At 44.7% G+C, this 15339-nt stretch overlaps 3 protein-coding genes across 3 annotated transcripts; all 3 read right to left on the bottom strand.

Moving 5' to 3' along the window:
- Window positions 1-219: 219 nt before the first annotated feature.
- Window positions 220-4450, bottom strand: LOC119325978 (TBC1 domain family member 15-like). The gene is made up of 11 exons (XM_037599698.1): window positions 4054-4450; window positions 3688-3783; window positions 3340-3443; window positions 2583-2779; window positions 2340-2462; window positions 1977-2065; window positions 1386-1491; window positions 1164-1261; window positions 804-1043; window positions 558-641; window positions 220-442 (listed from the first exon to the last, which is right to left on the bottom strand). The coding sequence occupies exons 1-11, from the start codon at window positions 4165-4167 to the stop codon at window positions 428-430; spliced, it is 1266 nt and encodes a 421-aa protein (XP_037455595.1). The 5' UTR covers window positions 4168-4450; the 3' UTR covers window positions 220-427.
- Window positions 4451-5057: 607 nt separating this feature from the next.
- LOC119324053 (diphthine--ammonia ligase-like) lies at window positions 5058-9735 on the bottom strand. The gene is made up of 12 exons (XM_037597785.1): window positions 9550-9735; window positions 9390-9461; window positions 9186-9265; window positions 8861-9086; window positions 8719-8751; window positions 8552-8634; window positions 7700-7772; window positions 7153-7486; window positions 6691-7022; window positions 6208-6527; window positions 5727-6090; window positions 5058-5637 (listed from the first exon to the last, which is right to left on the bottom strand). The coding sequence occupies exons 1-12, from the start codon at window positions 9625-9627 to the stop codon at window positions 5437-5439; spliced, it is 2196 nt and encodes a 731-aa protein (XP_037453682.1). The 5' UTR covers window positions 9628-9735; the 3' UTR covers window positions 5058-5436.
- Window positions 9736-10109: 374 nt separating this feature from the next.
- LOC119324052 (casein kinase I-like) lies at window positions 10110-14281 on the bottom strand. Its single transcript, XM_037597784.1, has 14 exons — window positions 13796-14281; window positions 13653-13693; window positions 13345-13414; window positions 13087-13235; window positions 12888-12983; window positions 12292-12362; window positions 12113-12174; window positions 11970-12033; window positions 11767-11851; window positions 11559-11685; window positions 11408-11481; window positions 11265-11325; window positions 11075-11175; window positions 10110-10959 (listed from the first exon to the last, which is right to left on the bottom strand). The coding sequence occupies exons 1-14, from the start codon at window positions 13869-13871 to the stop codon at window positions 10615-10617; spliced, it is 1422 nt and encodes a 473-aa protein (XP_037453681.1). The 5' UTR covers window positions 13872-14281; the 3' UTR covers window positions 10110-10614.
- Window positions 14282-15339: the final 1058 nt, after the last annotated feature.

Raw genomic sequence — 15339 nt, 5'->3', positions numbered from 1 at the left:
CTAATTATGTTCCATTTTATTCGTTGATTCCTACTCCTCTCCAACCACTGGAGTATAAAGAACCAAAACAAAATTTAACTCCAGGAACATAGTTCGCTGAAAGGAAAAATTTTACATATCTCGATGTATGCAACAACAGTTGAGACTTGAAGTGTTTGAAGTATATTTATGAGGAGCAGCAAACCTTGCTAACAGATAATCCTACTGGTATTTTAACTCTACAACAAATGCAACCTTTATTCCTGAACAATCCCACTGGTATTCATTTCCCTTTTGTGCAAGTGCCAAATTACATGGTGGGTCAAAAAATTACAGAACATACACATATCAAAAATGGAAAATTTTCTGCCATACAGCTGTTTCTCCAGTAAAAAGAAAAAAAGACCAATCGAATCTTGTTGCTAAGGATGCTTTCCTGTACACGCCGCTATGATGCTTTTACCTGCAGTTCAGGAAAGTACAAATTATTTTTATTTGCATCTCCTTATCGACAGGAAATTGCCAACCAAATAATCAGGCTAAACTGACAATGGTATAGGTATCGACAGGAAACTCACTGTGGTTAGGTACTTCTCCTGAATTGTCAATGCCCCTCTACATGCCTTTTTTGCATCCAGGCTTCCAGTGATTTCATTCAAAATCTGTTCTCAGGGGACAGGAACATAAAAAAACATAACTTTCGGTTATGATCAACATTGTGTGTGTGTGTGTGTGTGTGTGTGTGCGTGTGTGTGTGTGTGTGTGTGTGTGCGCGTGTGTGCGTGTGTGTGTGTGTGTGTGTGTGAGAGAGAGAGAGAGAGGACCTTGACGACATCGTCGAGACCTTTTGCCTCCCCCAGTAACCGCTTGTTTCTAGCCTCTATGACGCTAGCTACAACAAAGACCGATAGAGGGATCTGCTCCTCTTGCTTGGCTGCCTGCAATTTTTTCCTTTCAAACTTTCCACACTGTTTTAGGGTATTTTCATCTTTTTCATTTGGTGGGCCCGTGTTACTCTCCAACATTGAAAAAAAACCTGGATTGTACTCCATAGACCACATGAGCTGCAACATTTTGAAGATCAAGAAAATAGTTACCTTGTGGCCATGAACGCCTTTCATTAAGAAACCAATGCCCAATGTAGTAATTGGTACTATTAGATTAGGATTATCAACAAACCTTACCTCCCAAAGGTACATTGTGTCTATAAAAGAGAACTCTCTACGAAAAATAACCATCAGCATCCGAAAGGCAAATAAGTATTCACCTCCATCAAGATTTTCTGCATACATTTTTTTATCAGGAATACAAAAACTGGAGCTCGTTGTTAAATAATTGATGAAGCAAAGGCATTCATTTCTTGAACAGTCTAGTAAAGAACATTGAGCTCAAAAAAAAAACTCTACCTAAATGCTCATGTAGCTTTGGATCAACAGTTTTCATTATTGTTGACAAGGTGGTCAGCTGAGATCGAACTCCAATTGAGGTAGAAGTACTCTTGAAATTTTCACGCTGCATATTTTGAAGGTAAAATACTAAAGCTTTTAGTATATGCAGAAACATGAATGAAGTCAGATACCACATGCAGCAGAACAACTACTATTACAAAAAGCACAGCCAAGAAATTCAGAGTTTTTTCGCTTCTTTTGGTACCAGTATCAAATAGCTACACTTGTGCACATTGTCCCTTTAAGGTTTGGGAAACCAACAAATGCTTGTGCAAAGCAAAATCGGCTACCTACAATTCAGAATTCAGACTGAGTAGGTCTCAAATTATGCAACCATATATATGTAAAAGACTTTATTACCAGGTGTATCTTACAACAATCATCTTGCCATTCATGTTCATGCAAGGTTTAAATGTAATTGTATGCATTTTTTTTTCTATAGCCTTTTAGTTTTATATGTTATCTGTAGAAAGCAATGCAGTTCCTAAATAATTGAAGATGTAGAGGATCAAAATGTTTCTTGAGTGATAAAAGGATAGGTGTGCTTACCACTCTGCGCATCAGCCGTTCAAAGCACCAAAAAGCATCCGCTTCATGTTCCAAAATGATTGATATTGGTGAACAAAGATCACTCATTCCTGCTCATGCATGAAAGGATTTAATAAGCATATATACAACATACTCCCTCCATCCCACAATATATATAAGATCATTTTTCAAGCTACTTTAGCTTGAAAAACAATCTTATATTGTGGGACGGAAGGAGTAGCATTTTGGTCCATATTTGTTTCAAAAATCACGGCTCATGCATGAAAGGATTCCCCTTTTTACTAATAATTGATCCAGATTTGTTTCAAAAATACTTGATCTGCACACGCAGACAAAAAGATCTGCATTGATTAAACAACTCACCCTGACAGTAACCGATGTCAGTGTCCACCCATGCGTACACTGTAAGAATGTCCCACAGTCGTGCCAAGTTCTCCTGGCTCTCGTAATAAACTAGTGTACGGTCAGTTCGATTAACATCGAGACCTGCAATTGAGTAGTGAAAGAACCAGAAAATTTAAAAACTTGAAGACAATATACACCAACTGTTATTTATTTATTTTACATGCGATGGATGCTGAAAACAGAGGCAATACTGCTGCTTACCAATTTGGTGCAGAAGAAGTTTCCATTGAATAACTTCTTTCGTGAGCGGTCCATTATTGGTTGGTTGTTCTCCAGTCGCGTTAGGATCCTCGATAGGCTGGCCATCTTCTGTTATGACAGGCATAGTAATTACCCTTCCACTACCAACTGTTGTGTCCATCTCTCGGCACTTTGTTTTCAGTTTCTCATATTCTAACCTATGAAAATATTCAAATCAGTATAATCCTCATCCCATCTATATGCTGTATTTATAACTTTGTGAAAAGCATGGTGAACTTCCTGAAGCACAGCATTGCTATGGTGCAGCTTAGCATGTGACAGAACTACATTAATCCAGTTTTCAACAAATTGAAACTTGTAGATACAATGGCTTGAATGTCTATCGTTTTTTTAGACTGCTTCCATTCTTGTAGAGAACTCCATATCTCTAAACTACTTGTGATTTATTTGAGAAATTTTAACTCTCAGTTACTCATAAGTATTATCCTATATGCTTAAAGTAGATACTCTTGGAAAAATAAGGACCAAAAACAAGAAAGGTGGTTGGTGAGCGCTTTGCTAGATTGTACTCCCTCCGTAAATTAATATAAGAGCATTTAGAATACTAAAATAGTGATCTAAACGCTTTTATAATAGTTTACAGAGGGAGTAAAAATTATGAATCGCAACGGAAAGTGAAACTGTAATGAAATGAAAATGGACTTAGATGATAAGGTGAAAGTAAGATGCAAATGAAGATTGAAAAAAGAAAAAAAACCTTCTCTGTTGCCGCAACTGGTTCCTCTGTTCAGTAGTGCTTTTAGGGTCGTAACAACCCAGCAAATACTCCCAAACTTCTCCTTTGATATTTGGGTGGACACCCTGTTGGCATGACCAAAACAAAGACAAAGTCCTGGTTCAGTTAAACCGAGGGGTCACAACATGTGCATAGAGGCGGTATGTATGCCCCAAGGGATACTAACAAATGCCCCAAAATGCCCCAAGGGTTGAAAACAGTGTGAAGGGATGCACAAGATACTACAACAGAGTCTACGAACTGAATGTTGTCCAGGGTAATAACGCTGCTGGTGATGAATCTGGAGAAAGGAAGATATATATAGCTCACCCCACGCTGTACTCTCATGATCATTCCAGCCGCGTCGAGGCAGCCCTCCTCGTTGAACAGCAGCTTCCATCTCCTCGGACTCAGCGTGCGGCGAGGCTGCCAGAGTAAAAAAAACAACAACAAGACAATCAGTCAATAAATCAACGCACTCGACGATCAATACAATACAATACAATCAGCTTCTGAGCAAATGATTAAAAAAAAAAAGAGCCAGCCTATGAGAGTCTGAATGTGCACATGGATACTACAGGGGATCCATAGATAGGCGTCCAGATGGGGATGATAATTCGTGATGCAGAGAAGAGGGATGATATATGCAGAGATGAAAGAAGCAGAGGGGGGGTGGGGGATCGCGTGGGTGCGTGCCATGGGCTTGAAGCGGGACTTGGGGGCGTCGGTGCAGTCGGCGCGGGTGGGGTAGATGGTCTCCGGATCGATGAGCATGTCCGGGTCGTTGTAGCAGCACGCCAAGAACATCATCTTGCCCGCCCCTCCTCTTCTCGATCCCCCTCCTCCTCCTCCTCAATCGACCAGATCGGAAACGGATCGGTCCAGACGCCGGCGACCGGCGGGGCTTGCGGCTGGCCGGGCCGGGACGGCGGACGAAGATCGCCGGGCGGATAAGGATCGGGATGCTCCTCCGCCTCCTCGATCGATCGATCGATCTGTGTGTGTGACGTGTGTTGTGGAGAGAGGTCAGAGGTGGTGTAACGGCTAAATTTGGCCGGGTCCGGTCGGGAGTGGGGAGAGAGAGGACGGAGGAGCGAGGGGAGAGAAGAAGCACGGCACACAGCTGCTGGATGGGACGCCTTTTTCTTTTTCTTTTTCCTTTTCTTTTTCTTTATTTATTATTATTAAATTACCATTATTACAACATCAAGCACAGCTGCTTTTCATTTTTTTACTTAATATAATATAATAAAGGCGTGTCGACAACTTCCCAGCAATGGAATTGGTCAAGTCTAGTCTAGTATACATTCCTGTATACTCCTATTTCTTTTCTTCTTGTGAGGGAAAATCGATTACTACTAACACAATTTATTCCTACTATAACTATTTATATATCCTTCTTATACTTTCTTGTGTGTTCGTCGTCGCATTCTCCATCAGCTGGTCGATGATTTGTTTCTTGCGGCTAGGATTGCTGTTGCTCATCTTCATAAACTATAATAGCCTTCGATAAGATTTCCTTTCCGTTGGGCTTAATTGTATATTTTTACAAATCATTTGGGCGGAGGATACACTACTTGTTAATTCTTATATTGTCACTCCAGATTTATTTATTCTGATGATGATATCAAAAGGTTTGCCTCGGAATGGTAGGCACTCCAGATTTTGCAACAAATTAATTTAAAAAAATCTTGTGTGAATATAATAAGCCGTGCGTGCGTGCGTGCTTGGTTAACACGACGAACACCCATGCCACTAACCGAGCCAGCCAACCAACCAATGTCGTTACAAGCCACAGCCACGGCCAGCCAGATCCAGTGTACTTTGTAAAATATTTGATATTGATCATCATATAATAATAACAATAAACCAAAATCACCGTCACAGGTACTAACAACAACAAGGCGCCTGGTCTGTCATCCGCCGTCCAGCTTGACACGGCGCCGGCGGATAATCGTCCTACTGCTTGCCTCCGATCTTGCAACGAAAGATGCGTTCATTCCGGCGAGCGTGATCGACCAAGGTTTTGGCTTTAGCTTTGGAAGCTGACAAGTGCAGGCCAAGCTTCTTCTTCTTGGCTTAAGCCTTGGAAGCTAGTAGCTCGCACGTGACAACGTCATCCATCGACGCGGAGCGACCGGACCCCGAGACTGGGATGAGGTTGAAGACGGGCGCCCCGGCGGCTCCTCGGAGCTCGGCGAAGGCCTCGTGGAACTTCCACGCGCGGGACATCGCGTCCGCTGCCGCCGCGTACTTCACCGAATAGTAGAACCTCAGCATCTGCGGGTATAGATGAATTCAGTAATGCTGATTTAGGAGGCGGGACCGGTGGTGCGGCTGCGAAAAGGAATCACGGGCCTGAGACTTACCGTCACGTCGTCCCAGGAGAAGCCGTTGTCTGCCAGGGTCTTTGCCAGCTGGAAAGCGCAGAATCTGGCTATGGCTTTCAAATGCTCCTTTGAGGGGTGTGATTGTTCGGTGCTGGGACAGATCTTTGATGCGATGTCATTCGTGACTGAAACCACAGCAGAGCAAATCTTCCCAGCGACCGTGTTGACCAGGCAGCATGAGTCGTGCAAGGCAGAGTATTGTGCGCTCCACTCACTCAGGACTTTGCTCGGTGATGGCTTTGACCCTCCGGCCTCCGGCTCTCTGGTAATATCTCCATCATCATCATTATCGTTGTAGTCATCAGCAGGGACATACAATATTGGTTTTATCTCCACGCACGCTCTGAAAAAATGGGAACACATATTTCTTATAAATTTCAGCATGGCATCACCAAACATGTTTATCCAGATGCCACGGGTTTTCTTGCTGATAAAAAAGATAGAAGAAAAATATGCTTACCCTTTTGGAAGATCCGGTGCTAGTACATATAGAATAGTAGGATACGATCCACTTCTTGCAGAATCCAAATGAGCAATATATGAGTTCTGCAGTTTTTGTTCAACTGCTTCCTTCTCAGTGGATGTCAGGTGGGCAGAGCAGTACACGAGAAAGTGTATTGCTGAAGAGAAGATAGAGCTCTTGAAGGCATTAGCCACAGCTTCACTATTACGCAGTGCTAGTTCCAGTTGAGCTGTTGCACCTCCAGGACAGAGCTTCATCGTAGGGGGATCAAGCCCGAGCTGACCGGCCATATAGAGAATCTCTCCATAGAGTGTTGCCTGAAAGACATTAGAAAGAAATTTCATGTCCCAGTGTAATCATATGTGAACACTCTTTGCCAACTGAATATACCGGCAACTAGTCTGCGCTCTGCAGACAGCAACTAGTCTACAGACAGCTTTTAATATGAATTCATGGCATTATCATGGAGTGTTCTTTTACCTGGCTATAAGGTCCGATGCAACTAGGAGCCCAGCATGAGATGCTTTGTACATGCAGAACTCTTTTGACCAGATCATTTGACACTAGAACCTCCACATATGCATGGCCTAAACCAGCCTGAACAAGTGGTAATTCAATTGTACTGCGCGAAGGAACACCAAGGTGACATTTCTGTTCTGTGATGAAGCTGACATAAACTTCATTGGCTAATCCAAATTCCTTCATGCTTGAAATGTAGAGGTGAACATATACAACATTTGCCCAACTTAACCCTCCGTCCTTGAGCTGATTCTCGATTCTGCTCAAAACTTTGACTAGATCTGCCTTCATGCCTATTGACGTAATGGAATTGTAAGTGAGTGTCCAACAAAGCAAGATGAAATAGAACATAAGGTACTCCTACCAGGCAGAGAATTATGAACAGTTCAATAACATGGAAATAAGTAGCACGGGAGTATGCACCTTGCGAAGCACTAGAGGGTTCTTCTATCCAACAACCAATGGAAAACAAAGACTTCCCTGTCTTTGAAATGTGTAAATTTGTATTTGGGTAAGCATCATAAGTTGGTGTCGGATTCAAGGTCTGTTTGTCTTCCGCATCAGTGTGTGCAATAGCTCCATTTACTTCGTACAAGCAACTAGAATTCTCTTGAGCAATAACACCATCCCCAATGCTGCTAGATGAACCTGGCTTGGGCTCAACATGAAATGCCAGCGGATGAAGAATTCCAACTGAAGCAATGGAATCAGCAGAGTGGAGTATCACTTCAAAATCATCAAGGACAATCCTTGCATTCTGCAAACATAGCATATTATAGTGCAGAAAATTCAACTGCTGGTGTTTACTGGTAGGAGAACATTACTGTGCATAAGAAAACTCAGCAGGCATCTCTGATGAACATGTTAGTATGGACAGTGCCAACATGGCGTGGAAAGTGGTCATGATGACAGTCTACCTAGCATTCTAAAACAAGTGTCATGATGTTTTCAGTCAGCTCCTCAAACTTACACGAAATAGAGGGCAGTCAAGAGTTAGTGTTTCGTACTCTCCACCTTCACCACAGACATTGATTCCAAAACTCCTAATAGGATAAACAAAGAAGATAAATTACAAGATGAAAATATATGCGAGCAAAAGACCAGCATTTACATAGAGATCAATGAGAATAAGACATGCAGAGAGGAACAAACTGTGGTACATTTCTTTCATTACAGGAGACTCCCATTTCTATTCCTGACAAAACAGAGTTTGCTTCCAGGAACCAACAAAACATTACTAGCCAGTTCACCAACACTAAACATAAGACCTAATGGGGGAAGTAATATTCACAGTCAATCCATCATACAACCAAGAGCTAGACAAACTAAGTTTTACTCCCTCCCTTTTTATTTACTCTGCAGATTAGCTTTTGTCTCAAGTCAAACCTTGTTTTGACCAGGTTTATAGAAAAATTATTAACATCTACAATACCAAATTAGTACCGTTAGATTCATCATTGAATATATTTTCACATCATATATATTTGTTAATGTAAATGTTCATATTGTTTTTTTATAAGCTTGGTCAAACATTATAAAATTTGACTTAGGACAAAGCTAATGTGCAAAGTAAATAAAAACAGAGGGTGTACCAGCCAACTACTTTTTGAGAACAATAAGAGGCAAAAACTAGCATTCGTATCCATGACTGCAATAGCGATGTACTTTTCAGAAACCATACTCGCTCATTGATCACTACATGAAATTAATCCCCTTGCTCATTCAAGCCCATAACCACTCAGAAGGGACGAGAAGCCACTCTTTCTAACATGAAATGTCCTAAAGGCCAAAAGGCATGGATAGAAAGGAGTTAGGAACGTACTCATTCATTTGGAGCAGATGGCTCTTTAGTTCAGCCAGTTCTTTCCCCAAGTGGACAGAAGGTTTCAACCCCATTGCAGCCACCTATAAACGCCATAGGATCAACCACTTGTTCCAAAGAGACAAATGCAATGATGCAAGCAAGTTGAAGAAAACGGCACTGTATACCTTGACTGTTATAGCCACGATGCCCCTTCTTATCTGTAGGGATAAAGATCAGAACAAAAGTGACAACCTGAGCAAACAGTTTCTGCCAGACCAGGCAATCTGCCGAAAGAGGAACAGAAAAACTGAACTCTTCACATTTTACCATTTCTTCGAGAAGCAGAGTCTGGTCCTGCCTCCACATGTAGGCGAGCGAGACGAGGCCCAGCCTCGAGCAGACGCTCTCGACCCGGAGCCTCTGGTAATCGGAGGCGATGGCGCCCGATGACACGGCGCCAATAGACGGAATTCGCCGCTTCACCTCGCTCAACAGGGCAAACATGTCCTCCACCTCGTCTCCCGCGGTGACACTGTATTTGAGAGCATGATCCCTGCGGACAACAATGGCCGATTGAGCGAAGTCACATCAAATTCATCCCAATAGAGCTATGACAGTTGGGGGAACAAAAAGCTGAGGACAGATATGTTGCCTTGTGGATCCGCTGATGCGGCGGCGGAACAGGGGCAGGCCCATACATTTGGCGTAGCAGACCACGATCTGGTGCCCGACCTAGATCCCCAAAGACCACAAGCAACCAGCAAATTTCAGAAAACAGAGACCACATTCATCACACGGCGCGGAGAGGAAGAAGAAAAAAAACATGTGGCGCGGGAGCGGGGAGGGCGGGCCGTACGGTCTGGTACATGTAGCTGTCGAGCTCGTCGACGGCGTCGTCGAGGGGGACGAGGTTGGCCAGGGCGACGACCTGCGGGCAGATTAGCGGCGAGGTTCAGCAAGGGCGGAAACGCCGACGAGATTACTGGACTGGACGGGGTGGGGGGGTCGGGCCCTGCCTTGTGGCCGTAGTCGAGGCAGCGCATCATGGAGAAGCAGCTGTCCTTGCCGCCGCTCACCAGCGCCACCACCTCCATCTCCGGCTCCGGCTCCGGCCGCCTCCCCGCTCGCTCCCTAGGCGGCTAGGCTAGGGTTAGTCAGAGAGTCGTCACTCCGTCAATCCTCCTCGAGCGTGGAGGCCAGGCATGATTTTTACTCCGTTCTGGGGTGAAGTGAAAACGACGGGGACGGCTGACATGCTGGTCCCACCTGCCAGTGACACGCGTGGCAACAGGTACAGGGTTATTTTACTTCCGTGGACTTTTCTAGCGAATAAGGAATCAACTTTTAAAAACTGTTTTCATGTCAAAAAATTTAAAACATATTCAGCTGTATAAATATTTTTAATAATGGTAAAAAAATGTTATTCCTCTGTTCTAACGGACAAAAAAATCGTTTTGGTTTTACTGGCAACAGCCACAGCATTTTTTATGAAATTTACATGATTTCTCTTCCAAAGAAGGCCATTTCTTGTACAATCACAGTTCATATACATCGATACCGAAGCAATGCAAGAATATCTATAACCAAGGAGACTGGAATTTTTATACTGGAAGTTACTTTCATCAACTTTCTGTTGTCGAACAAGCAGATCCAGAGGTTGCAACAAACAAAGAGAGGAGAGAAAATTACAGCAAAGTCTCGGAAAAAAAGTTTGCCAAGTCCCAGCGGGAAGGTAATAAAGAAACATAAATATGTTGAATCTTGACCACCTCTAAATTAATCACCACGAAGCTAGGACTTGGCCCTAACGCGCACACGCCGACCGACAACGACGACGACAACAACAACCAACAGCAGCAGCAGCAGCAAATTATTGCTATCTATCAAACAATGATGGTGGTGGTGATACTACCAACAGGCTGGAAGCACCATGGAAATTATGGGATGCTCCAGGCGGGCTGTTGACGAATAGGGTGGTGGTGGTATCCTGTCATTTACAGAGTCGCAAACGGCGTCGTTTCCTTGTTCCATCGTTCGTTCTCGGGTTCGGGTTCGGGTTCCCTTGTCCCCCTCCCTTCCTGTTATTTCCTCTTGCCGGTGCCGAGGGACAGGAGCTCGAGGCTGCGGTGGAGGGGCTCGTCGCGCGACCCTCTTGCGACCGCCGCCCGTGAGAGGGACGTGGCCCTTGACTCGCTCACCCCAGGATTGACTCTCTGGGTGCTGGACGGGCGGCTGCCACCGTTATTGCTGCTGGAGAACAACCTGCTCGTCCGGCTGTACTGCTGCTCGCTCGGTTCCATGGATGAGCCTGGCCTGCTGCTTGATGCAACTGCTCTCCTCGATGCACTGCCTGTGCGGGAGGATGTACGAGGTCTCTCCAGGGTCCTCTCCACGGTCCTTTCGCCGGACCGATCTGTGCTATGCATCTGCAGAAATGAGACATTCATGGTTGTCAAGTTCATGGCACACATAGAAGGTCCACTACATGCGGCGAAGCAAAGTTTATATCTCTTCTATTCTGGAACAGGGAGTTGGACTTACAATCTCCTTTAATGACATCGATACAGTTTCCCGTGGTCGGGTTGCATGGTTGTCACTCTGATTCAGAGAAGCACTGGGATTCCTCCGAGCAGATGCTTCGCCTGTGACACAAGATGCTTCTAGGCTGTCATGATTGCATGGTTTGTATCATAGTTTCATTACAACAACTCTCATGTGCACAAGAGCAAACCTGGGGCCTTCTCCATCTTCTCGATAGAAGGTCCAGCAGCTCCACTGACTCTTTCACTTGGCTGAACCAAGAATAGTGAACAAAGTTAACAATCTTCATGACAGGACAGTGTAGTCCAATTATTACAACCAAAGACTACATACCCTCATCCTTGGATTGGAGCCTATCTGGGGATATTTCAAAATGGTCCAGTCAAACACATAATCGAATTGGTATCCTGCAGAAATAATGCAGTTAGAAATGGGTACAGGCAGAAATTCATGAGAACAAGGTAAAGTTGGCCCAAATACACACCTTCCCGGATGAAGAGATCACGGAATAGTCTCTTTAGGTAAGAATAATCTGGCTTGTCTTCAAACCGCAATGATCGACAGTAGTGGAAGTAAGAAATGAATTCTGAAGGGTAAGACTTGCAGAGTACCTAGCACAAATTATCATATGCAAGTGTCAGTTTACTGAGGTTACTAAAAAAGGGACACATTAAGTTTCAAACATGAATTACCTCCACAGGAGTAAGCATCTTCTTCTCACTAATTTTGTCATATTTCTGCTTCTTAGTGCCTGCTTTCAGCCCCTGCCATGGCAGGCTGTTGAACGTAGAAAGATGGATTAAGTTAGCATTATTTAGAGAAACATAAATACATCATTGGTGCAAAACGTTAGAAGAAAACAGCATGTATGGAATGATAGATATGACGCACTAACCTGCCTCTGAGGAAGTACATAAGTACATAACCAAGTGATTCTAAATCATCTCTCCTGCTTTGCTCTGCATCAGAACCGACTTATGTTAGACAAAACTTAAATTAGCTACTCATTTCATCATTCAGAAAGCACAGCAAACTCACCAACGCCAAGGTGGGTATTGACACTAGCATAGCGTGCAGTTCCAGTGAGATTCTTGTTCTCCCTGCATATTGAAGTGAACATGGCATCATAATCAATACAAGGAAAGTATATTTAGTTGTTGACAATGCCCCTGTAACATCATTTATATTTTGCCGCAGTACAAGTAGTTTAAACAAACCTGTAGGGGATGTGCTTATGAGTCTGAAGGTCTCTGAATTTCTTTGCAAGTCCATAATCTATTATATATACCTGGCATGAATGTCAACAATATACAAAATTAGTTGGATTCAGAAATATATCATGTGTTTCATCAAAAAAAAATTGTTAGCTTATGGCCTTAGTTGCATAACTGATTGCCTATATCAATAGACCTTCTCTGTAACTTACGCTCTAACAGCCTATATCAATGGACCATCTAGGTCATCCACTCTTGGTCATTAACCATATATCCTTTTTACAGCAGAAGCAGCAACACCATTACAAGCATGTTAACACGACCAATAGCATTTAACATACTTCATTGGATATTTGACTACTGGAGCAGTAATTTAGCAGTCAAAACATGTTTCTCTACTACAGCATCATTGTTGGACCTTCTTCAAGAATGCAAACCACAAACCCAACACTCCACAATTAATAACATCAACACACTACACCATAAGCTATGCGGTTAACTGGCAGAATGCATAAACAATATTTGACTTTTAAACAAGATGGTAGTCTGTAGTACAAGAGTGTAATTAAATTAGCAGAGAGGCAGATATAAGTACAAACCTGATTGGCTTTCCTTCCGAGGCCCATAAGGAAATTATCAGGTTTTATGTCACGATGAAGAAATCCCTTTTGATGCATGTACTCAACTCGATTAATCTGGAATGTTTGGCGAAAGGAAAGGAATGTGGTTAACACCAGAAATCTGTATAAAACAGGAAACTGGGATATATATATAACAATGAACCGGAGGTGTTCTCACCATCTGATCAGCAAGCATGAGCACGGTCTTGAGCGAGAACTTCCTACTGCAGTAGTTGAAGAGGTCCTCGAGGCTGGGCCCGAGAAGATCAATCACCATCACATTATACTCCCCCTCCACACCGAACCACTTGAGGTGCGGAATGCCAGCTTCAAGCGAGAACAAACAAACATCTCTCAGCTCAAATTTCACCATCAGCAACCAATCAAACCACATTGATTGACATGGTCAAAGAAAGGTCAATGGCCATGGACTTACTTCCTCCCTGGAGAAGCATGTAGAGCTTGGACTCGTAATGGAGCTGCGGGTGCTTGGTCTTGACATTTTCCTGAAGAAGGGCCACAAAGCAGCGTCTCAGCAACCCCCAGCGGCTAAATATTTTGCACTAGCTAAACTGAGACTAGGTACAACAAGACAAGCATTTCACTACGGCGTGCATCTTATGATGGTGATCTTTTTAGCGCAAGCAGCAAACTGTGCGACTCTTCTCAAGCTGTTGCTCGCTGAATGAATCAATCAAGTAAACGAAAGCTATTGGTAGAGGATAGTAGGACGGAATCCAGTACCAGTTTGACGGCGACCTCCTCTCCTGTCTGCACATTCACAGCTGCAAGCAAGAAGAGCAGCAAAGTCAGCATCTTGGTTCCCATACCCAAAGCAAGGAGAAAAATAATAGAGTAACGATATTGGAGAGGGGCGGCGAGCTGACCGAGGAAGAGCTCCCCGAAGGATCCGCTCCCGATCTTCTTGCCGAGCTTGAACTTGCCGCCGACGATGTGATCCATCCCCGAGTACCGCTGCCTGGCTCCCGACGAATCAACGGCCTTGTTCCCCTCCCCTCCCCTCTCTTAACCCCGCGAGATCCAAACCGGCCGCCGCGGCGCCTGGGAGCGAATCGAGCCGGGATTTCGCGCGCGAGCTCAGATCCAGACACGCCGCCGAGAAATCCGGGCGCCGACCGAGCGGATATGTACAGCAGGACAGGGGAGCAAGAATCGAACAAACGAAACGAATCGAAGCGAGCGGGCCGGCGGGTCGGGCGAGGAGATCCGGCGAGGCGGGGGCAGAAACCGTGGCTTCTCCGGAGGAGGCAGCAAGCAGACCGGGTTCCTACGGGCCGGCGGCGGGAGGGGAGGCAGGAGAAGCGGCGGACGGGGAGAGGGTGGGGGTGGGGTTGGGGGGAGAGAGCAAGGCGAAGACGGCGACCAGCAAGGGAAGGTGGGGTGGGGGAAAGGTGGAGGCGTGGGGGTGGGGATGCGGGGGATGGATGGATGGATGGATGGATGATTAGTAAATAGAGGGGCGGACGCCGCCCGGTTACACGCACAAAACTCATTGCGATTACTGGTAGTAGTAAGTAAGTAACCAACGGCCAGCCAGACACAGCCCGTCTTGGGCCGCAGGCAGCTGCGCCCGTTTCTGGTTTCCTTCCGGTGCTAGCTACCCAGTGATGACTGCAGAAAAAAATCCTTCTTTTCTGCGAGTAAATTCTGTTTTTGCTCGGTTAGCTGTCGGGAAATCCCTTTTTTTCTAGCTATATATATATATATACTTTTTTTTGTTTGAACTGAATGGGTTTAGGTATGTTTAGCCATTAGGCCGGTGATTTCGTCCGGATAAGTCAAAGTGTACTGCTGCTGCTAGTACTTACCTGCTGTCAAAGCGGTCAGTCGGGCGGCATCCTTTTTCGTTTTTGGCGCCCACCACCACCACGGCAGCAGCAGCAGCACTCATGTAACTCCGACACGGCCTTTTTACCCGCTCCCGACCGGCCTTTCCGTTTCGCCCAGCAGCATGCACGAAGAAAATCGACGCCTTTCGACCACGCGACCGGAACGGTTGTTGCTGTTAGCATCGCCAACACAAGCACACGGTTTCGCGTCTAAAAGCCTACGTAGTCAGCGTGCCTTGTTTCTTTCTTTTCTTTTTGTGGAAAATCTTCTGATCTATTCATCTTCAATCATGGCAGAAGAAGCATTAAGCGTGCCTTGCTGCTCTTGCCTGATGCGTGTCCCCCTCCTCTTGCTGCAAGGAAAAAAAAAGGTTATCCAGATAATTGGTCCAGATGCATACTACTAGTAGTAGTACTACTATTTCCATGCGCCAGAATTAGAGCGGCGTATCAATATCATTTCATTTTTGGCTAATAAAGATATAGGGCATTAAAGAAAAATGAAGGAGCACGTAGGGTAGGGCGGCAGCAGCTGCGGGCAGTGGGGCAGGAGTATCTTTCTTTTCTTTTTTTTTTCTTTC

The sequence above is a fragment of the Triticum dicoccoides genome, chromosome 6B (genome assembly GCF_002162155.2).
Source record: "Triticum dicoccoides isolate Atlit2015 ecotype Zavitan chromosome 6B, WEW_v2.0, whole genome shotgun sequence".
Classification (NCBI taxonomy): Eukaryota; Viridiplantae; Streptophyta; class Magnoliopsida; order Poales; family Poaceae; genus Triticum; species Triticum dicoccoides.
This window is presented reverse-complemented; position numbering and strand designations above follow the sequence as displayed.